Source organism: Corapipo altera, unplaced genomic scaffold, assembly GCF_003945725.1.
Source record: "Corapipo altera isolate COAL_440 unplaced genomic scaffold, ASM394572v1 104, whole genome shotgun sequence".
NCBI classification, from domain to species: domain Eukaryota; kingdom Metazoa; phylum Chordata; class Aves; order Passeriformes; family Pipridae; genus Corapipo; species Corapipo altera.
Genome location: NW_020884920.1, coordinates 4,198,991 through 4,221,944, shown reverse-complemented (window position 1 = coordinate 4,221,944; position 22,954 = coordinate 4,198,991). Strand labels below are relative to the sequence as shown.

Here is a 22,954-nt window from a genome sequence, read left to right as displayed (position 1 = left end):
CATCTTTTGCCTTACTGTACCATCTGCTAGTGTGTGATTATGGGTTTTATAATAATCTTCCTTTCCTTTTAAGAAGTTTTAATCCATTTAGTAGAGATTTTTGAAATTTATTGGCCAGACAGAATGCTGCAGGAAGTTTTTACTTTCTCTAATGGGAGAGCTGGGGAAACACTGTCTAGCTGATGGTGGGTGATGCATTAAACTGGGAAGTGTTCCCCTACGGTTGCTGCTGAAGTGCAGTATAATTGCCAATAAAACCCAGACATTTAGCTAAATCTTCAAACATTTAACTGCTGCTGTTAGTTAACTGACTGCATGTAATTGAAAAGAAGCCCAAGCCTCAGTGTCCTGTTTCTTCTTATTATGACTTGTGGAATGAGTCCTGTATTCCACATAAGAGCTTTGCTGTAATGGAGATGCAAAGACTCTTGTTTTAAGTATCAACAAATGAATGTCAGTGTGGCTTCAGGCTTTTTACTTGTATCTGCTCCTCTGATACACTCCCCTTGCTTGAGCTTCTTTCTCTACTATTCTGTGACTTAACTAAAACAAAAGCTTCTTGTCTCTTCACTTGATTGATTGAGCACTGAGTATTTTTAACCTCAGTTTTTTAAACAAAAAAACCAAACCAAGCCACAAAAAACTCCAAAACAACTCTGTTTAATACTGCACTGTGATGCAAGTTATTAGATGAGGTGTTATGAAGTACCATTCAACTAGTTTGTTTTTATGGAATGATTACTTTATGAGTACATAAGGTGAGCAAAGGAAGGATGAAAATTGCCTCTATATTGAGTGTTTGGCTTTTTAGTTTTGGATCAGTCCTATGCCAATGTTTGTACTGTGCTTCAGCTTGAAGTATATGCTTTTGCTTTCTTCCAGGCACAGGATTTAAGTCTGTCTGTTGTTTTCTAGGCCTTTTCAGATGCTATCAAAAAATGGCAGGAGCTGTCTCCCGAAACCAGTGGGAAACGAAAAAGGAGGAAAGAAATGAATCAATATTCATATATAGACTTCAAATTTGAGCAAGGTAAATGCCAAGCTGCGTGTGTTGTGTTCTCTGTGTTGTTATTGTGAACAGAACAGACTTGCAGCACAAAGCACTGTTCTTAAAAAGGGGATGTGGTCCCAAAACAGCTGAGTTTCTGTCACTGCCTGGTATCTGTTTTGGAGATCCTCTTCATTAGTGCCTTTGCTTGGTACAGTGCTGTTTGAGATGCTGAAGTTACACAGCTGGTGGCAGGTGGAGGACGAAGGGTTTAAGCTTTGTTCTGGCTGCTCCATTCCCATTTCATTGTGCCTTTAACTCTGCTTCAGGGGATGTGAAAATTGAGAAGCGCATGTTCTTCCTGGAGAATAAGAGGCGGCACTGGAGGTCCTATGACAAGCTCTCTCTTCTCCCACCGGTGCTGCTGGAGCAGGAATTCTATGAGCAGAAAGTGAAAGAGATGGCAGAGGTGAGTGATAGGAGCTGCTTTGATCTTCTGGTGCAAACAACTTCAACAACTGTCAAGGTTTTGGCCCTAAATGTGAAAATCTGTCTCTTACAGAAATTCAAACACTGAACCAAATATTGAATAACTATGTTTGCCCCTTCCCTACCTGTTAGCACATATGTCTCTTCCCAAGTAACTCAATTTTGAAGGAAAGAAGCCAAACACAGAGTTTCATATTTACTTAAATGTGCAGCTGCTACTTGTGCAAACACCATTCTGGGCCTTTTTTTTGCTGCGAAGTGGTAAAAACTCTACTAACTAATTCTTTCCTCTAACTGTTAGGAGGCTTCTCTGCTGCTTTAGGGCTTGTAATTGCTTCTCAGTGATGGTGGTGAGTAATGACCAGGCCCAAGGCAGGCTGTCCACTCACTCTCCCTTCACAAGTTGGCAGCCCTGTGGCTCCAGAAAGGCTTGTCCTGTGCTGAGAACTGTCTTGAAGCAGAACCCTGCAACACCCTCTCGTGTGCTGTCTTCCCCTCATAGGCTGAGGAAGGACTGAATTCACAGCTCTGCACCCACAGTCCTCTCTAAAGCAGCTTCTTAAAGATCCTTGTCTCCTAGGCAGATGGATAGTGTCTCCTTTGAAACACAAAGCTCATGTTCTCTGGAGGGGCCCATTGGGTGAGATCATCTCTGCCCGTGGAAACCTGAACCAGCAGCCCTCCATAATATAGAATTTAGTTCTTTGTTCTTGTTGCCTTTGCTTCTCCCATCTGTTTTAGCTGAATCATAAATAGCTTAATGGATTGGAGGGCTGGGCTGAGTGATGTTATAAGCAGACAGCGAGCCTTTTATGGTGGTTTGCAAGTCCTGAGATAATGTAAATGAGTGTAGAGTTTGGAAAATTGCTTTATCTGTTCTGTAAATACAGATGCACGTCTCTCTTACAGCATGCAGACTTCCTCCTGGCTCTGCAGATGAATGAGGAGCAGTATCAGAAGGTCAGTATCTATAATGTGATCTGTTGAGTTCACCTTATGCATAGACACTGTTTTGCACTTCTCACTTCACAGATTCTTTTGGCTTCTAGAATGGAGCTTTCCTGAAGCTGTATTTGCACTGTGCTGCTCTTGCTGAGCTGGCAAGACCTGTGTAGTGTGTTGTTGGCTGGCTTTTAGGAAAGGTAGACAAGAGCTGAGGCCAGCAAGACAGTATTGATGCACATAATGATCTGTAGTAATTCAGCTTGTATCTTCACTGCTCAGAACAAACATTGCAATAGAATAGCACCAGGCTGGCTCTTGCTCCCACCATTATGGCTGTTTAAAAGAGATCCACTGCTGTTGGAGCTCAGCCAGTGGGAAGACCTTCCTCACTTGCAGAAAAAATTCTTTAAAAATGTGAAAATCAGGTCTTTCACTTCAAGAAAATTTAGAGAACACTGCAGCAGCTGTGATTTACCTTTTTGGTCACAGTGCCCATTTCTCTTCAAACTTTGGAGAACTTTTTAGCAGTGGCAAGCTTCTCCACCCCTGCAGTGAAGAGGCCAAGACAAGGTCTCTCCAGGCAGATGGTAAATGTTCCTTTAGAGAGTAACAGATCTGAGTCTGGGTTTTCCCATGACTGGTGTACACTCTGCTGCTTCACTGCAACTGCAGCTTCCCAAACCCAAGATGCTTCTCTGCCTGTGGGCTAAGAATTACTAATTACCACGTGTTCTGTAGCTTTTTGGAACCCATCAAGCAGGACAAGTACCTATTAAGTGACTTAAAACTGAGTTTCTGGTTGTGCTTAGGGAATTTTGACCACCAAACAGAGGATCTCTGACGGAACAGTGTATATCTGTTGCTGGTTTTTAGGATTAATGCTGGCATTGTTTATGGCTTGCAGTTGTGTGTGTTGCTATAGCTATGGATGTTTTGATGCTGATGCTGATTCCTCTGGTGGCTGCAGGACGGGCAGATGATCGAGTGCCGCTGCTGCTACGGGGAGTTTGCCTTCGAAGAGCTGACTCAGTGTGCAGACGGTCACTTGTTCTGCAAGGAGTGCCTAATTAAATATGCTCAGGAGGCAGTTTTTGGCTCTGGGAAGGTAAGAATTTCACAACTGAACAAGGGGAAGATGGATAGATTGCTGTTGGGAGATGACAGTGTGCTGTTTGTTTCATGCTGTTGCTTAAAACAGATGTGCTTCCCAGGAAATATTTGAATGGAATGGTCTCCTGAAATCCAAGTCGGTCTCACCATCACGCCAAGCCAACAACTTCACAACAAGATCTTTGCTCAGGATTTCAGTGTTACTAACCTCCATTTTTTGTGCTCTGTGCTTAGCAACTTGATTATTAGGAAAACTTTCTGCAACGTTCATAGTAACAACAATAACTTGTCTGGGTTTTATTTTTTACTTAATAAACCAGCGGTATGTGCACAGAGAACACTCATCTCTCTCTTACTTGGCTGGTCTCCTCCTAGCTGAGTGTTTATCCTTCATAATATCGATGTGATCCGAACTTAATTTGGGGGTTGGTTCCTCTATGGTACTACTAACCTTCTTAGCCTCTGATTTAGGTAGCAATTATCCTGGTACTTAGCTGAGCTATAAACAAGTCATTAGCCTGCGCTGAGGTAAATGTGCTCCTTTGCCTCAGGATATGATGCTCAAACTGTGGGATGCTGTTGCGCTCTGGGATCTGTTTCATGTAAATGTATAAACTGGCAGCTGTATTTTATATGACTTAATTGAAATGAATGCACCATGCTGCTCGTGAGCAGAGTGCTGGTTCTCAGTAGAGAATGTACAATAATAATGGGCCAAGACGTGGTCACAGTGGATTTGGAGTGAGCTGTGATCCCAGCTGTCAACAGCATCTTCATGCCCAGTGTTTGTTTGAGGCCTGGTTTGTTTAACTAGTCTTGTTCTTTCTGTAGCGAACCCATTCTCTGGCAGTCATCTTGAGTAGATTTAGATTAGGTATTGGGGAAAAAAACTGGGGAGAAATCCTTCCCTGTGAGGGTGGTGAGGCCCTGGCACAGGTTGCCCAGAGAAGCTGTAGCTACCTCATCGCTGGAAGTGTTCAAGGCCAGGTTGGATGGAACTTGGAGCAACCTGGGATAGTGGGAGTTCTTCCTGCCCAGAGCAGGAGGGTTGAAACTGGTTGATTTTTTTTTTTTTTTTTTTTAAGGTCCTTCCCAACCCAAACCATTCTGGGATCTGCTGACTTAAACTCTTACTCTCTCTGAGCAAGGCTCTGCACTGTTTTATTTGGTAATGTTCTGGGTACTGAGTTTTGCTTTTTGATTGTATCATACTGAACCTGAGTTCTCTTTCCAACCCCAGTCAGAGCTCAGCTGCATGGAAGGCAGTTGCACGTGTTCCTTCCCCACCAGTGAGCTGGAGAAAGTGCTTCCAGAGAACATCCTCTGTAAATACTACGAGAGGAAAGCTGAGGAGGAGGTGGCTGCTGCCTGTGCAGATGAGCTTGTCAGGTGAGGGTCCTGCAGAGGATACTGCACTTACTGCTGTAGAAAATTGTTCCCTGAAACCCTAAATGCGTGCTGACTCTGAGATAGGCAGCTTTCAAAGAGCTGGATTATAAATTCAGGCTTCTGCCTTCGCAGGTCTGTTTTTATTCTGCCTTTGACTAGGAGCAGATTAAAATTCAATAGACTTGTCTCCCCCAAGACTTGCTTGCCAGCTCTGTGCTGATCCTCTAAATTACATGGTCAAAAGCAGTGCTGAGCATATAATATTTTGATTGCAAACAGGGAAGTGATCGAAGAAATATGAGCAAAAAGGCAGCAGTCAGCACATCCTGGCGACAGGCGCTGGGTTGGCAGCCTTAGTAACTTCCACGCAGCTATTTGACTAAATCTGCTTTCAGCAGAGCTATGTTTGGCACTCTGCATTAATGGCATCTTATTTTGGGCTGCAGGTGTCCCTTCTGTAACTTCCCAGCTTTACTGGACAACGATGTGAAGCGGTTCAGCTGCCCTAATCCCCGCTGCAGAAAGGTAATTGGGGGATATTTGCCATTTGGTCTCTTCTGGAGTGTTGGGCAGGAGAGCTGGCAGGACAACTCACACTTCCTAGCAGCAGATGAATGAATGTCTCACATGGCTCCACAGGGCAGCAACCAAAGCATTTACTGGCTCCTACTGACACTCCCTAAGTGTGTGGCTGAACAGATGAATTTCAGGGTGCTGTTGATAAAGAGCAGGATTCCTGTCTTGTCTTGAAAGATGTTGGCTAAAAAAGCTCATGGATGGTGCAGATTGTTGTCTTGCTATATAGGAGGGGTTTAGGTGAACAAGGAATTGGGCGTTTAAAAGTCAAAAACAAATTGTAATAAAACTTAATGGAGAATGAGCTGAAACAGCCTTACATGCAATCCTTGAGCAAATTAGAATCTGCATTTTTCTTTCATGTGGTTGCCTGAATAGAGATCCAGTTGGAAGTGACAAAAAAACTGACTGGAAGAGCTTGCTGAAATGTCAGCCATTCCAAGGGCAGCAGATCTTTGTGCTCCTCTCAGTCTGCTAATGGCCATAACAGGAGAATCATCAGGCCGAGTGGGGGGATGGAGTGAGGGAAACCTTGCTGCTTCTGCACCATCTGTTCCGGGGAAAAACAGAAGCACAGAAATGTGTTCCCCAGTCTTGTGAACGTGTGCAGGACCCTTCTTACGTTGCCAGTGAGCCAAGGGAGGGCAGGATCAGTGTTTGTCACTGAGATTACAAGGCCTCTTATGTGACTGTAGCCACAACAATGAATTTGATTTGGGGAACTGTCTGTCCCCCAGCACAGATTTCTGCAAACCACTGAAATTCCTCTTGAGGGCTTTAACCCTACACTTGTAGCTGCCGTAGCTTTGGGTTCTCACACTGAGGTGATATCCCTGTTTGCCTGTATTGTCTGGAGAAGCTGAAGTTGCCAGCAGTGGACTTTGCATTCTGACATGAAAATTGAACTTGCTGCGGGGAGAAATCTGCTTATGAAAGATGCACAATTCCATTTTAAATCTCTAATCTCCAGACAGGTTTTGCTGACATCTACCCCTTGGATGTGGGAAGGGAATGTAGAGCTGATAGATTGTCCCAGTGTTGGAGCGAGGACGCTTGTTAGGCACTAGGTGGCAATGTTGATTCACGTTTGAATATCAGGGTTTTTTCTTACTGCTTTTGCAAAAACCGAATTGTTTTCAAAATGTACATGTCAGCACCACAGAACAGAATTTAGGCTTGAAAAACATGAACCCTTCAGTGTGCAAAACGAATTGAAGTTTTTTCCCTGAAATGTGTAATGCAACAGAGTAGCTGTGGTAAGAGGGATCACTGCTGAAATGTTCCTTTCCTTCTGCTTTGCTGTTTCATTTCCTTCCCAGTGTACTGCCTGTTCCCCCCCTCCCCGGGGTTACAGCATTCCAGTGGGCTGGATTTCTGGTTTCCTGGACAGCTTGTGTTGATTCATTAGCTGAAAATCTGCTGAGTAGCTTTGTGCTCGTCTTAGGAAAAGTCTTTTAACGACTTTAGGATTTGAAGTTGAGGGTGAGGAATTTGGAGAGCAGGATGTGGTGTCTCACGGCATCAGCTGCAGTGGTGCTTCATGTTCCCGCTATCTCAGTCTGTCCAGAATGGAGAATTTCAGTTAATGCTCTTGCTTGCAGGAAACAGTTGCCCTTAGGGAGGAAAGGGCTAATCTAGGGAACTCCACAGAGGTTGGAGAGGATGCTTTGGCTTTGCTAGCAGCGCCTCTGGCAGACTCTGTGGTGGTGATGACTGATTCTGGAAGGAGTCCCTCTCTGCTTGGAAGGACTGCACTCACACAGCTGAACCTAAAGTGAGGGGAAGTGTGGAAAGGGGAAGGTCAAAATGTGCCTCTCCCGAAACCTCAGGGCTCTTCAAGGGTGGGGAGAGGAGGACCAGATGGTGGACCTGTTGTATTCCTGTGCTCCATCACCTGAGCCTTTGTCTTGCTTTGGGAGTTCATGTTGATACTCTCAGGCTTTCCTTCAAATCTTGCAGGGAGGTTGATTCATATTTGCGCCAGCTATGGATATGTTGTAAAGCAAGTGATGGGAAACAGCTGGAAGCTTTAATTTTGGCTGTATATCTGTATGTGGGCTCCACAATAAGAGCTCTACACATACCCAGGTCACTGCTTATGCATCTCACCTGTAGTTCCAGTCATTTGAGCCTTGCAGGGACCAAAATGTGGCAAACTGTAACCTGGGCAAGGGGCAGAGCTGCCTGTGCCCTCTGTGAGTGCAGGGGGAGCACGGGGATGAGCTGGCACCATCTGCCAGGGCCGCTCTGGCTCCAGCTGTGTGGCGTTAAGTTTGGCTGCAAGCTAGGTGGCCAGGGCTTGAATCTTAATATCACAAACAGCAGGGTGGAGGAAAAGCTCAGGCAAGGAAAAATGTCGTGCAAACCGCCCTTTCTGCACGTGTGCAGTGTGAGCTGGTGCTGGGGCAGAGGCAGCTTTCACTCAGACCTCTCTGAGTATGGAGATTTTGCTCCATAGTGGGTTGCTGAGTGCACACAGAGCCGACCTTCCCGCTGACAGGAGTTTTTTCCAGCCTACTTGGTCAACCTCCATCTTGGAGGGATCCCTGCATGGAAGCAGTGCTCAAATTTATCATCTTTCATGATGTGCATTTCTCCTCCCAGCACTGCAGGGGAACCCAAAGCTGGTGATTCTGTAAGACAGGGAAAGGCACATGTTGCTCGTGGAGTTGTGCAGCACTGGGAAGCGAGCGTGCACTTTTGCACGGTGGGGGAAGTGCTGTTTCCCACCAGAAAAGGAAACCCATCCTCTCTGCTCAGCCTCCCTCCTCCCAGGACCCCACACTGTTGAAGACAAGGCTTTTGTTCCCAGCTGCTGCTGCTGTCCCCGGCGCTGCGTTGTGGGAGAGGGAGATGGTTTCCCCTCTTTGCAGTCTCAGCACAAAGCACTGCAGGGCTTTCAGCCAGCAAGAGATGGGGAGGTGAAAGCTGCCGTTGCCATGGAAATAATGCATGCACTGAGCAGCAGAGGAGAGCTTGTAACCCCCAGCAGTCATTGCATAGCCAGGCCACATTGCAGGGACTTGCATTTCCAAGGCTTTTCCTTAAAACTCCTTTGCATAGCATAGTATTTTTGTTACTTTATTGTACTGAGTTGTCTTAGTGCTGGCAGAGGGTGTAAGAGGTGATGGCTGCACGATGTGGAATGGCACTGCTCTCAGCCTGGGCAGCTGCCATTCCTGTGCAGGGCTCCTTAGTCCATCCTTAGTGGACTTTGGGGACTGCCTTTGCCTGCTGGGTGCCTGAACTGCCACACTGGACAAGTGAGCGTTGATGTGCCTGTGTCAGTTGGAGAAAACCTCTGCTCTTTCACCTTTTCATCTTCAGGCTAGGCTCTGTGGCAGCAGCAATCCCTGTGTGCTTTAATTTGCAGCACTGAGACTTGGTATTTTAGGGGATGTCTTGTTAAGCTCCTAGAATGTCTCGGGATTGATTTTTGAGGTGCTGGCTGGGAACAAATGCACCCAGCTGCTTTTAACCTTCATTTTCTGTTGGAAGTGAGACAGGTTTAAACTTGTAGCGAGCTCTGCCTGGTGAGCTGTGCCTGAACACAGCTGCTCTTAGCAGGGCACCAACACGGCACCACTGCTGCTGTTAATGAGTGTAAGTCACACCAAATGCTTTGCAGAAGCTTTGGCCTCAGTGGTCTTGCTGAAATAAATTGTTGCACGATCAACAAGACCTCAAGTTACAGAAGGAGGTGAGGGGCATGCTGTAACACCCTGGTCTCTGTACCTGGTGTAGCAAGGTTCAGAGGTGGGTAACAAGGCAGCCCCACCTATGATCCAGTTAGAAGTGTTTTATAGGGTGCAGGGGGAAATGTTTGTGTAATCAAGCCCCCAGCAGCAGGGGATGTGTTCAGGATGACACAGCTGTCCAAGGATGTCATCCAACACATACCACAGGGCCCATTACTTCTGTGTTAAAGGCTGGGCTGCGCTGCCCAGAGCTGGCCTGCCTGACTCCAGATGTGCTGTGGGTTTAGGCTTAAACTATATCAAGATTTGTCCCTGGCAGGGTGTATATACAGCATGGAAAAAAAAATTGTTCTGGTTGGAGAAACTGAGCTTGTCCAAAATGCCTCAGAGTAGGATGTACATACGGAGAATTATTTAATTCTCCTTATTTTGCAACATGTTTTCCCAGCTGTTGAAGTCTGCTGTCTCATTCAGCTTCCTGACAGCAGCACAAACATTTTGAGAGTCCCGTGGCCCCATCTCATTCTCTGTTCAGACATTCTTATTGCTGTTATCCGTATGTTTTTCCTTCAGCCTGTTTATTTGGATTTGATTGTTACTTGGAGCTTAGCCCTGCAGCTGTAGTGGGGAGCAGAGCTGAAGGTGGCACTCGCTGTGGCAGGCCCCTCTAATACCCTTCTGGTGGCAATGACTTCACGGCCCAACGCCTGCGTTTAAATTCCCATCCTCTTGTGTCTTTGGGAATGCGGCTTAGGAGGATTTGTCAGGGCAAGGAAGAAAAGGAAATTCAGTGTGGAGAACCTTACTACATGTCTTGGTAGAATCACCGAATGGTTTGTGGGTTAGAAGGGACCTTAAAGACCCCACCATGGGCAGGGACACCTTCCCCTAGACCAGGTCACTTAGGGCCCTATCCAGCCTGACCTTGGACACTTCCAGGGATGGGGCTTGGGAATGGAGCACTTTGGTCCAGAGGCCTGTTTCCTGCTTGTCTGTGCTGGCAGAACAGTCCAGCACATCTTTTCCTGACTCTGCCACGTTCTCCTCAGCGTTGCATCCCCAGCACCTCCTGCTCCGTCGCTCTCGGCTGCGCCCCTTTTAAGCGAGCCGTGCTCGGCTCCCTCGGTGCCAAACCCACAACAAATGGCGAGTTTCCGTCTGTCAGCTCAGCTCTGTACTCAGCTCTGTGCTCAGCTCTGTGCTCAGCTCTGTGCTCAGGCTCTCCACGGCTGGGCAGGCGATTTTCATTTTTCTTCCATAAAAGGACATTGGAGCTCGGCTGCAGCAGCGGAGCTGGTGCCGAGCCGCAGGCGGGCGAGCGGCGATGCTGATTCCCTATCTCCTGATTCCCTATCTCCTCCCAGGGATGGGCCGCAGGGAGGGACCAAGGTCGAAGGTGGGGTTGAGGTGATTGTAGGCAGCAGATAAAACCCTAGTAGGTTTTATTGCCGAGTCCTCAAGGAAGGTAGATAACAGGAGAGTGGTGCCGTGTAGGAGGAGTGCTCACACACACTGACCCCCGTGGGCCGTCCCATCAAGGTGGGGAGGGTCAAAGTTGCTTGGGGAGTGCTGAGAGTCAGGAGATCTTCTCATCTCCAGCTTTATGCTGGGCAAGCTGCTTATCCTGGGAGCAAACTGCTTATCCTGGGAGCAAACTGCAAGCGGAACAAGGGAAAGCCACGTGCCAGGGATACTCCCATACACCTTGATTTTTGCTGTATGCTTGGTCTGGAGAGGAACAGTTACAAGAATTGAGTGGTGCCAGCAGTAATGACTCCTAAATGCCCTGTTGTAGAGAAGGAGGCACAAAATCACTCCTTGCTTTGTCTCTCTGCCTGCCACCCTTCCTGGGGATACATAGGAAGGGCCTGTAGGAGCTCTGAGAATACCCCACCTGGAAAGAGGGTAGGAGTGGGCTGGGTTAATTGCTGTGGTGAGGTGGAGAGACTCCATCAGTGGGAGCTCAGGTGCTGCTGCTGCTTTAACAAGGTCAAGTCTATTTATGCAGTGGTATGTGGAAATGCTTCACTTGATAAATGAGTCTGACAGAGGAGGAGAGGGTGAAGCCCAGCCTGGAAATGGACCTGAGGAAAGAGGTCAGATTAAATGGGGTATCTGTCTCTTGAAGGGGAAGAAAAAAGCTACTGAAAGCAGAAACTCAAACTAGTCCCTTTAAAAATAGACTGTGTAAGTCAGTGCAATTTCAAACAACAAAGCTTACTCCTGTGCTTGCTTTCTGCCTTTTATAGCAATATCCACTCAATGAAAAGGCAATTGTCCTGCTGTTCACTGACCAGTGAATACCTCTGTGTCAGGTCCATACAGGGCAGCAGTGCTACCTTCCCTCCAGAGATTTGTCCTTTGCTGAGGAAAGGTCCAGGAGTAATAAACTGAGCACAACTTCATGTGGAGATGGAAATTTAAGCCTCAGCATCTTGTCTGACCTCTCCCTGGGCACAGCCTGTGACTGTTTAGGCAGAGGGGCCACTGAGAGCAGCAGCACACCTGTGGTGGTCAGTGGTGTGAGGACACTGAATTGGGAGATCAGCCGATGGACTCCATGAGGGGTTGGATAAGAGCACCCTGGTTGAGGTGTGAAAGGCTCTTGACTGCCTTGAATGTTGGCAGAACAGTCCCACAGCCAAACTGCTGGGGCTGGAAGGACCCTGAAACCTGTAGCTGTGCTGAGGCTGAGACCCACTGCAGGCTGAGGTGAGCTGGAAGCTTTGCTTTTTCCTCCTAGATCCCTTTGAAAATGAAAGGGAGGAGAGATGTTCTTCCATTTCACACAGAGAACAAGAGAGGCAGTAATGTAACATGGTCACCCTAAATCTTTGTATGGACCAGAGAGCTCAGACTTCTTCATTTGTTTGATTATTTTTTTTTATTTTTAAACAATGAAGCAGCTTCACCTCTGTCACCTGTCTGTCCTCACAACAGGTACGATGCCCTGGGACTGCTGTGGAGCCCTGTACAGGTGCCCTCCATGGCAGTTTGAGGTTAAAACTCTTCTGTGTTTGCAGAGTATTGGAGCAGGGTTATCGTTTTTCTGCTGCAGTGGAAATGGAGATTGGAGAGGATGGAAAAAGGCTGCTCCTAAGCCAAATTAAAAACATTGTTCCGACCTTACTCAAGAAGCTGTATCTTCCTTCTCTTTCCTCCCCCTCACATTCCTGTCGTAGTAATCACTGATCTCTAACCTCAGCTTCATCTGCCACAGCTAACCACTTAAAACATGCACTTAAAAAGCCCCATACACCTCATTTTGCTGTTCCTTAGTGCTTCCAGGGCAGAGTTATCTTTGGAGGGGCATGAGTCAGCAGCAGAGGTTTGGAATAGCATCATGTCAGGGCAGCTGATGACTCCTCCAGGCCAGAGCCTGAGATGGCCTAACCTGGCCTGTGGAGTGCGAGGAGGTGTTTTGCTTCTCCTTTCTGTTTGCACATAAACAGATTTCAGCAGATGACACAGTCATCAGACTTCCTGAGCTTATACAAGGCTGCTGCAGACCATGGCCATTCTGGAGGCTGTCAGTAGAGTTTGTTTCCTAATTTGGTCACAATGTGCTCAGGGCTGGCCTGCTTTCCTTTTTTTTTTTTTTTCGTTTCAAAAACACCCATTCTTTTCTCTCATTGTCATGGAGGGGAAGCTGTTTGTATCCGAGATCCTCCAACTCCTCTCACTTCCTCTCTGCAGAGGAAGTGATACTTGAAAGGTCTCTGAAAACACCATGCAGTTCTGAAGCTCATCCCTCCAGTTTTTTTCCTCCTTTGCCACTTCCATGAGCTCATCTCAATGAACCTGCTGGCTTTTTATCCCTTCTGAGTAGTCATCCTAGCCCTTTGTGCTGGAGGACTTTGGAGTAGTTCTCTTTAGTGTTAGAGTGAGCTGTGCTGCAGTTAAGTAATTGCACTGATAAGCTTGATTTATTGAAATATGTATTTCAAGAGAGATGTGTGTGATTTCAGCAAATGGAAAGGGCACGGGTGTTGGTTTGTACAGTATCACTTCACAAGAGGCCTGGTACCATGTAGGAAACTGTAAATGCCAAACACTAGGAAAGAAAACCTTTCAAAGGGAGCTCACATTTCTTATAAATCCTCAAGAAAACTAGGGGCCACCAACCCCTTTAGAAGATCCCTGCTTTTCAGTGTTGGACCAGAGTCAGTGCCAAACTCGCTGCCTTCCTCGTGTGCAGGAGGCGCTTCAGCCCTTCCACTGTCCATGTGAGTTTTCATTCAACAACAGAAACAGCTGAGGAATCAACACCAAACCTGTAGGCTCCTTTATTGCTTTTCTTTCTATGCTGGTCTTAGCAGGAAGAGAGAAAATAAAAAAGCTAGTTCCCAGCTGATGCAGTTGAGGATGCAGTTCCAGCAGCTTTATTCAGTGCCATGGGGAGGTTTGTGTGCCCTACGTGGGGGTGAAGCTGTTGCTGTTGAGGGAGCTGCTGTCAGCTGGAGAAGACTCCTTCGCCTTGGAAGCACAGGGAGATGCTGGGTTACCTGTTCAAACCCAGCTCTATTTTAGGTTCAGAGTACATGTCATAAACAGCTTCATGAGAGCCTCAGGTTTAGGTGTGCCCGGAGCAGCTGCATTAGTGGCATTGAAGGTTTGGCTGTAGATGGGCAGGTATGGGCTGGTCTCTGCTCAAGTTCTCTGGAGAGACAGGAAACTTCAGTGTGTGTCATGTGTGGGGATCCCAGGTTACTCTTGACCTCTGAAACATGAGTAACAGAGAAACAGGAACATGAAGTGGTGAGGCAGCAAGTTTAGAGGGGGAAAGGGAAGGTGAAACACTAGTTTACTTCTAGTTTAGTAAAAATCACCTCTGTGTGTCATTCGTATTTGCATATTATCCTCTAATTAGCCATGACTGACTCACCCACCACTTCCACCTGAAAGGAATGATATGTTTTGAAGTGGATGGTGTATAATCTCAGTAGGCCAGCATTTCTCCTCCTCCTCCCCTCTCCCCTTCCAATGCCCCCCAAAACACATTCTTCTATTGCTTTTAACCTTCAAGCCTCTCTTCTTCTGCTCTCTCTGTTACTACTCTTGCATTATTAATGGGACTGTAGCAATTCAGCCAGAACACTGACATTACTAATTACTACTTGTAGCAGAGGAATGGGGAGGAAGACAGAATCTGGGTCAGGAAATGTTGTCATCATAAAGTGATAGCATCAGAATGGGGAGCAGAACTCTGTACGAGCAGGTTTGCATTGGAAATGTCTCCTTCCCCCCTCAGCACACTAAGTGCATCCTCCTTGCTTATTTGCTGCTTGCAGATGGGCAAACCACCTCACACACCACAGAAGGGTTAATGGACCTGTAATTTCCAGGAGCAGAGGAATGGAGTGATGGGTTGTGTTTTGCCTGGCAGCACTTCAAGCATCATAAAATTCATGTGCTCCTCGTAGCTGGAGCTGTAGTAGGAAGCCCCTTCCACGGGTAGGTGTCAAAGGCTGAGGAAGCAAAGTGGCTGCGTTAGGTTTTGCATTCAGCGAGAGCCTGTCGTGCTCAGACTGTCCTTGGTAGCACCAAGGGCATCCTCCAGCAGCAAACAGCTCGCTCTGCTCCATGTAAGGCAGCATGGCTGCCACGAAACCAGAACAAGAACGTTCTTTTGGGGATGCAGCAATTAACCTGTGAATGCTGGGCATAAGAAATTGCCTGTCTCTGGTTAATGGAGCTGTGCTTCTTCACTCAATTGGGCAGAGCATCCACTTGGGAATCTGGTGTCCCTTGGAGGCTTTGTGTGGACAGTTGTGCTGTTGCTTTAGCTTGTCCCTTCAGAGGGGGGCACGTGTGAAACGGGAAGTGTCGTTGGCTGTAAAATGTATTGACTCTCATGGTAAGTGACAGGCAGGGAAGGTAAGCTCTAAACACACACCGTTGTCTTTGAGTAGTCAAAACAGCTAAAATACGTGGGTCAGCAACAAAACACAACCACAAAATGGATCAGTCTGTGCTGGCAAAGGACAAGTCTCTCTCCCCAAAAGTTACCTTAAAAGAACAAACTGACATCTAATCTCTCCTAGAGGTATAACTTTTCTTGCAAATGATGAGGGGTGAGAGCACGGCTCTGGGTGAAATGTCTGGCTCGAGGCGTCAGATTCCCCAGAAGTCTCTTGGAGACAATGAAGGGACCATGTGTTTATTCCCTCTCTGTGCTGCTGTTCCCAGTACATGTGAGTGCCTGCCTGTGCATCAGTTGGGTGCCACCGTTTTGGATGGATGTGGGGGAGCATCAAAGCAGTCGGTGCTCGGTCCCTGCCAGGCGGTCACGCATCCCGATGAACTCGGAGCTGCTTCATTGATATTCCCCGGGAAGGCGGGAGCAGCGTGACTCCCTCACAAGTCAGATGGTAACTCACACAAAGCGAGCTCGATATTTAGGCTGGGCAGACTTGACAATATCGCCTTTCAAAGATTATCCTTTAAACTGTCCTAGTCACACACCGCCTTTGGCGCCTGCCTGAGCCTTTTGTAAGGATGAGCAGTATTTAAAAGAGACGCTGGCTGCTCTAATCTCTTCTCCGTGGGCTGTAAAATCTATCCTGTTGTAGCTCACCAACTTTATTTTCTTACTAATCATAACAAGTGTAGGGCTCTTAAGTCCTGGCTCATATTTTATCTCTGGTGGTGGTGGGGTTGCCTGTTATCTTGAAGTGAACCCAAAGCAGAGCGTTGCTGGTGCAGCTGAGGGCATTTGAGGGAGAGCAGACGTTCCCACGAAGTGGGAGCTGGTGATAGGCAGTAATTTTTACTGTATTTAATAAAGCCATTGTGGAGCTGGAGAGGTCTAGAGTTTACTATCCCAGTATCCTTTTTTTTTTTTCCTTCCCCTAAAGGCAAGTACTGATTTGCCACTAAAATTGAGCTATGTCAGTAAGGCAAATGCTCTTTCTGTCCAAAATTTCATGTGCACGTATTTAATTAAAAGGCAACAGGGTTAATGAAGCTTTGAGTGCATGAGGCCTCATTCCCTGAATTTAATTTTCTTTAATTGCTCCAGAGATTGAAATTCCCAGCTGTGGTTGTTCCCTAACATGTGAATTAAGGAACCGGAAAGGGACAATTTGATTTGTCTCATTCAGTGCCAAATTCTTCTTCTTTGACTGAATTTTCATCTCTTGGGTTGAAAGGGAACTAGATAAAATTGCTTTCTTAATTTGGTGGTTTACCTTTGCAGTAGAATTGGCAAAGCTGTGACCTGCTGACACTTTGCACACTGGGAATGAAGTAAAAAACAGGGAGTCTTTGTGTAGGTTGTGTCACTCCTCTGTAATGTATTGCAGAAGATTGAGAGCAAATACAGTTTTCATTCCTCTCCTGCCCCAATACCTGTCATTGCATTCAGGATTGGTGGGGTTAAATCAACTGGAGTGCATGGCACAGCCCAGATCAAACCAGTTTTCATTAGTGTGCAGTTTTAAAATTAAGAAAAAAAAAAAAGAAAAAATTAAAATGTTGGTTGAGGGGGTTGTTGCTCCTTTACAGGAGGGTGTTTGAATAGTGGTCTAAGCCCTCTGTGAGAGTCAAGGTCTTTTTGTGGTCCTCTCCTGTTAACTGTTGTGTGAGCTCATAGCCCAAGCTCTGTCAAAGGGCAAAAATCTGGAATGCAGCAGATTCATGAACCGTTGAGATGATCAGAGGTGGGAACAGCCGATTGTGTTCCTGACTTCATTATACTAAAAGCTGATGCCCCTTGCTGAATGCCCTGTATATGTGGTGTGCTCTGTCTCTGTTGTGGCAGATGCTGTCAGATATTCCGAGGCTGCTGTATGTTTTGTGTCCTTATGGGCTTGTTAGCAGCTAGAGCCTTGACTAGGTGCTTATTAGTAAAGAAAGCTTCCAGCAGCAACAGAGGACATCGGGGTTAATTTAATGCACCCCTAACAGTGGAACAATAGCAGCAACAAGTGTTTGGGGTTTGCCTTTTGGAGGTCTTAGCCGTCAAAAATCCATGGGAAAACATGTAGTAACATCCCCTTCACGTGGTGGAGACCTGCCCTAACTCTCCAGCACATGGTACTGATAGATAAACATCCCCTACTTGAACAGGTATTTCAGAGCTGTTGGGCTTTCCCACTAAGAAGCTGGTGGATACTAATGTATATGGTGGTGTCTGGGGTGCTTTTGGGGGATTGTTGTGGGTGAACTGTGCTTTGCTTTCAGGAAGCTATCCAGTCTCTTCCTGTTGCTGTGGGAAGAGCCACCCTGCAGGTACTTGTGGAGCTGGAGGGGTGCAGGGGTGGGTTTGGCACCCTAGAGAGGCCCATTTGGAGAGGTGCCACAGAGGTGCCCTCCATGTGTGAGCTCTAACCTGTGGAGCTTTAACCATCCATATCCACCAAATGTCTGCCTGGATCTGTAAAACTGTCGCAATTAAAAAAAATCTAATCGTTTTCTGGTGTTCTTTAATCCTTCTATATTTCCAATCAGCTTGCTCATCTTCAGCTGAGGTCAGCACAAATTCCCTTCTCAAACTTGCACTTCTGGCCTGGAGGAATCCACCTTCTTTGCTGCTACCCAACACCTCTCTTGAGCCTTGATGGTTTAAGTGACCCCTGCCCTGCTGAATAACTCAAGGCCAGGTTGTAGTGCCAGGGGTTGGGAGGTGCAGGGTCTGGCCCGTGCGTGGCTGCTCCTCCCGCCATGGGCTCGGGTGGCAGAGGTGATGCTTTAAGTGGTCTCTGTGCTGCTACCAGTGTAAACAGAGCAGATGTTTCCCCGAGCCCGGGGAGCATTAATGGAATGCGTCGGCCCCGGCTGATGTAAAACATCGCTGCGAGTTTTGGGGCTGAGGTCAGCGGGACTGAAAGCTGATGGGAGTTTAATGTGGAATCTGCCTCTCTGAGCCGAGGGGTCAGCTCAGAGAGCTGTGGCTAATGGAAACACGAGCACACTTGTCATAAATCAGGGCCAAAATGCTGAACAGGCACTGCTGCCACTGGATCCCACGACCAGCGATGGTTCTGTAACCACCCTTTAGCTGTTGGGTGGCTGCATTCCTCCATGGGTGCTCTTCATGTCAGCGTTTGACTTTAGAAGGGACAAAGAGAGGCTGGAAACGGGGGACTGGGGGAAGCTTTGCCTCCATGGGCTGGGAGAGCCCTGCCTGCCTCACCCACCCTTGGCCTTTGTGGGATCCCATGGCTGCTGCGTCCCACCCGTGTGGGAATGCCAGGAGGGCCGCTGGGATACTGTTTTAAACAAGTTGTCCTCCTGGTAGAAGGAGATGGATCGTGTTTCTGCTGTGAGGTTGCTAGGAAGTCCTGAGGCATCCAGGAAAGCGTTGTCGAGGGGCAGGAGGCAAAGCAGGCTTGGCACAGCTTAGAGATCATGTGTTTGTTTTTTTTTTAAAACAAACAAGTCTTGTAAAAAGTAAAGAGCAGCACTTTTCTAGACAATGAGAAGTCGGTTTGCTTTCCGACCAAGCAGCGCATTTCCCGTAAAGCTGGACACTATAACGTGCCATTTGCCAACGAGATAAGATGGTTGTATTTGCTCAGTGATTTATCCCCTGTGAAGCCAATCTGAAAGAATGCTTTATTGCTCTATTTATTTTTTCAAAAGAAGCTTCTTTGACCTCATTTTTTGTGTTGGGAGCGTGCATGCCTTTGAGCTAAATCTCAAAACCCGGTCAAAATTGGGGTCTGTCTTCAGGGTTGCAGCTTGAAGTGCAGCATCCGTGAGCTGTTCGTGGCAGAGATGCCATTCAGAAACCGAGAGGTGAGCAGCTCTCCCCGAGGCCTTTTCTGATTGAAAAGCCTCGCCATGATATCCAGCCTCATACACTCCAACAAAGACGGTCTGCAGCTTAAAGGGTTTGGGTTTTTCTCCCTTTCTGTGTCCTCCTTAAAGGGCAGAGGTTAAAACAAAACAGATGCTCTTGGATGGTGTCTCTGCTCTAAGAGGCAGTTGCTGTGCGAGGCTTTGGCTCCTGGCACGTGAGGCGAGGATGCTCCCTCCTGTCTGTGAGCGGATGTCAGGCTTAATAAAAAACCCAGTCTGAAAGAGCCAGATGATCCCCCGAGTGCTGGTGCTGTTATTGCATTACCTCCATCCCTAAGTTTGCATGTGCAATTATCCGTGTGGAATTGCCTCCTTACGCCACGTTCTCCCCAAACAAGGGAAAGGATCGCAGCAATCGGAGTGGATTGTTCAGGTAGCTGGAAGCTGTGCCAGGTTATGTGTTTGCTGGTAACCTGCTGCTATATTTAGTTTTCCTTGGCCTTCCAGAATGAGCACGTTGAACCTTTCTAGATATGGAGGTAGGCTCAGCAACAGCCAGCCCTAAGCACATCTTGCCAGCTTCTGGGCTTTCTAGTTGTTGTTTGCAGCCTTGGTCTTTGCTGTTCCGTGTCTGGGGCACAGGATAGCGAGATGAGGTTATATGAACGAGAGTTGGTTTTGTAGCTGTTCTGTCAGCAGGTGAAAGCTGGGGTGTTTTTTAATAAAAGCTCTTTTTTTTTTAAGGGTTTTGTTATCATGTGGCCTTAACCCTTTGTGTCGTGTTTCAGGTGTGCAGAGTGAAGAACAGGCACTTTGCAGGGGTCATTAGGTGCCTTTTCCAGTTCTGTACCACAAACAAGCATGCAGATACTTTCAGACACAAATTTCTCTTGCTATGAGATCTTTGCCTAGAATAATTCTGACCTATCCATGTAATTAAAATAAACGTTCTTTTTTGTCTTGGAACTTTATTCTGGTTGCAGCTGTTGTATAAGCTATAGATTTCTAGATTTGTGTCAGAAAACCATGACTTCAGACCACTGGGATTTTGGTGGGTGGGTGAAAGTGCTAACAGATTAATGAGTTTTACTTAGCATCTCCATCTGCCAGACTAAACTGTGTTTTGCACAGGAGACTTAACACAGCTGGTTTGAGCTGGTCTCTGAAAGCAAAGTACCCTTTACCTAGTCCCAGCTGACCCCTGATCTAAAAAAACAAGCACTGCTCTTTCAAAAGGCAGTGCCTTGTGTATAATTATATTTGCCCAGAGAAGCTGTGGCTGCCCCATCCCTGGAAGTGGCCAAGGCCATGTTGGACAGGGCTTGGAGCAACCTGGGCTGGTGGAAGGTGTCCCTGCCCATGGCAGGGATTTGGAATGAGACGAGCTTTAAGGTCCCTTCCAACCCAAACCATTCAGTGACATACTTGCTTCCCCTGATCCAAGCACTGTGATGAACTCAAGGTGTACAAATGAGGCAAAGCAATGATCATACAGAGAAATGTAGGGGATCCTCTAAAGGCCGGGTCAAAGCCCTGAGTACTCACCAAACACCTGGATCAGGTTCCTTGTCTGAAACTCAAACTCTCACGTACTGCTGTGATGCTTGCAATTACTTTCCTTGTGCTTTACCCCCATAAGGAGATACCTGACTCTATACCACAGATTTTAATTTCTCTCCATCCCAGCATTGGCAACTGGTGGCAGAGGGCAGTGCCAGGGAAGCACTGGCCGTGTGTGTAACAGTGCGGTCGGCTCCAATCTCTGTCGCTGCGAGGGGCAACCTCACAGTCCAGCTGTGAGCAGAGCCGGGGTGAGCAATGAGATGGCCTGATCAGAGAGAGATGCTGTGCATTAGCTGTAGCTGTTGGCTTTTCTGTTCCCTCCTGTGAGCTCTGAAAGTAAATGGGAATGAAGTAGCTGCTGAATAAGAGACATGTTATGCTTCGCCTGCATCCGTTTAGAGGTGGCAAGTTGCCATGGCTAAGACAGCGATCAATTATTATTCTGAAATCAAGGATTATTCTTCAGGTTGTTTTGGGGGGTTTTTTTGGTTTTTTTTTTTTTAAAGAAATGGGATATCTGTCATCACCAGTGCCCAGAAAGTGTATGCAAAATGAGTGTTGCAGTTTAGTGTGGGTGCTGTGTGTGTGCCTGCACATACACACTCTCCTGCCATTCCTGTATGCCTGTGCTTTAATTTTTTCATTGCCTGTGAGACTGGATAAACAGCCCCGACCCCGAGGAGCCCAAGGGCACTGGGAAGCTGCAGGGTGTGGGGGAAAGGCTGGCCTGGCTGATTTGGCTATGTAAAACTGAGAGGTATTTACTCAACACATTGGGTGGACTGTTGTTGTGTGTAATGAGTTGTGCAACTGCACAGCCGTACCAAAACAGACCTCTGACAGTCCTCTGACTTGTCTCCCACATGGAATCGTTACAGCTGCTTGTCAGGAAGATGCAAAATTCCCATGATCTGTTTGCATGTGTTATTCCAGTTTGCTTTCTGCCCAGAATGCCTCTCTGCGTTGTCAGTGAACCTTCTCACCACTGTCTTTGGGCCTGATGACGTGCTATCCCAAAAATTTGGACTGGATAGTTCCTCTGAAGTACCTCACATCGCTATGGAAAAGTGAAAGCAAGCAATGCCAATCACTAGGAAAGCTGTTGTAGTCCTTGGACTTGCATGTTGGGGCACACAGAGTCAAAGATCATATTTTCTTTATGTTATGGCATTAGTGACACCAAGTGTTTTGTTCTGATCCTTAGTCAAGTATGATAGGAAGCCAGAAGACCCTTAAAAAAGTTTAAAATTATTCTCTGCAGTCTAGAAATCTACCTTACAGTAAGATGTTAAAGCTAAGTCTTTAAGGAGAAATGTTATGAGATCACTTGATGAGTCTGTCAGGGTACACCTCCAGAGATGTGTGTAATGTTTTAAATGTAACAGATAATGATAAGTTAGTATTAAAAGTCTAAAAAGCAAAGCTGGCTGAAAACCCATGCTTTGAGTCATCTTGGAGCTTTTGGATCAAGTTGGATATCTTGATGGAGAAGGAGGAAGGAGGAGACTTTATACTAAATTATAAACAGAATTTTTGATAGAGGGAATAGATGCTTTTAGCTATTTAATGGTCACTTCTGGCTCATTCTGGGTGGAAGTCTATTGCTGTAACATCATCACAGTCTGTAGCCCTGTGATTTCAAGCTGTGATCCAGCTAGATTGGCCAGGCTAGGTGTGAACAGACACGGCTGGCTGACAGACTGCAAGGAGTGGGAGCCTGGACTCAGTAGGTAACGCTCTCCTGAGGATCCTGTGGAGAAAGTAAGCACCATTTTGGTATTCAGGAGCGAGAGACCTGTGTGAAAAGGGCTGTAGGTCATCACTGCATCCAAAACTCTGCTTTTTGGCCTGAACTCTGCAAAACAGCCTTTGTTTTGGTGTGGTGGTTTGTTAAATGTTCAGGCTGAGGGTGGTTATTTCAGTACATGTATACTGAGAGAAAGGTCGTGTTATAAACTAGGGATTTCTCCTTCTGGACCAGTGCACGTGGATGTGGGTGTGCAGGAAGGTCCTGCACTGGGTTATTCTCTGCTCATTTCTGTTTGTGACTCTCCCCTTAGCGTTGAATACAGACGTTTATGCATATATTTAGAAAAGGCTTGTCTGGAAATAAACTTCTCTTTGCAGCACTCCACCTCCTGCTTCGTATTGCAAGACTCTTTGTTCTCTCATAGTAATTTTCCAAGTGGATTAGTGCAGGTCACCAAGGCATCCACATCAGTGAAATACAGCGAGGTGTTACTGTCATCTCCCAAAACACTCCAGTGCTCACCCCATTGCTTATCAGCCTGCACTCCAGTAATCCTAATAGCTATGTCAGAGCAAGATTAACAAAAAATCCAGGCAAATATTTATGGTTCACTTCAAGGTATGTATTAATCAGAGAATGTGAAGTGGGGTAGATGCTTTATGAGGAGAGCTTGGAAACCTTGCTCACGTGTGCTGAGGGATG

General features: G+C 46.7%; 1 protein-coding gene across 10 annotated transcripts in view; it reads left to right on the top strand.

Annotated features, from left to right (window-relative positions):
- RNF216 (ring finger protein 216) overlaps positions 1 to 22,954 on the top strand; it is a 77,917-nt gene that overhangs the window by 24,338 nt on the left and 30,625 nt on the right. For all 10 annotated transcript variants that reach the window (XM_027656376.1, XM_027656367.1, XM_027656371.1 and 7 more), the window contains 6 exons: positions 916 to 1,030; positions 1,318 to 1,457; positions 2,387 to 2,437; positions 3,390 to 3,527; positions 4,773 to 4,921; positions 5,368 to 5,446. In XM_027656376.1, coding sequence (XP_027512177.1) covers positions 916 to 1,030; positions 1,318 to 1,457; positions 2,387 to 2,437; positions 3,390 to 3,527; positions 4,773 to 4,921; positions 5,368 to 5,446 — 672 coding nt within the window. The remainder of the gene's footprint in view (positions 1 to 915; positions 1,031 to 1,317; positions 1,458 to 2,386; positions 2,438 to 3,389; positions 3,528 to 4,772; positions 4,922 to 5,367; positions 5,447 to 22,954) is intronic.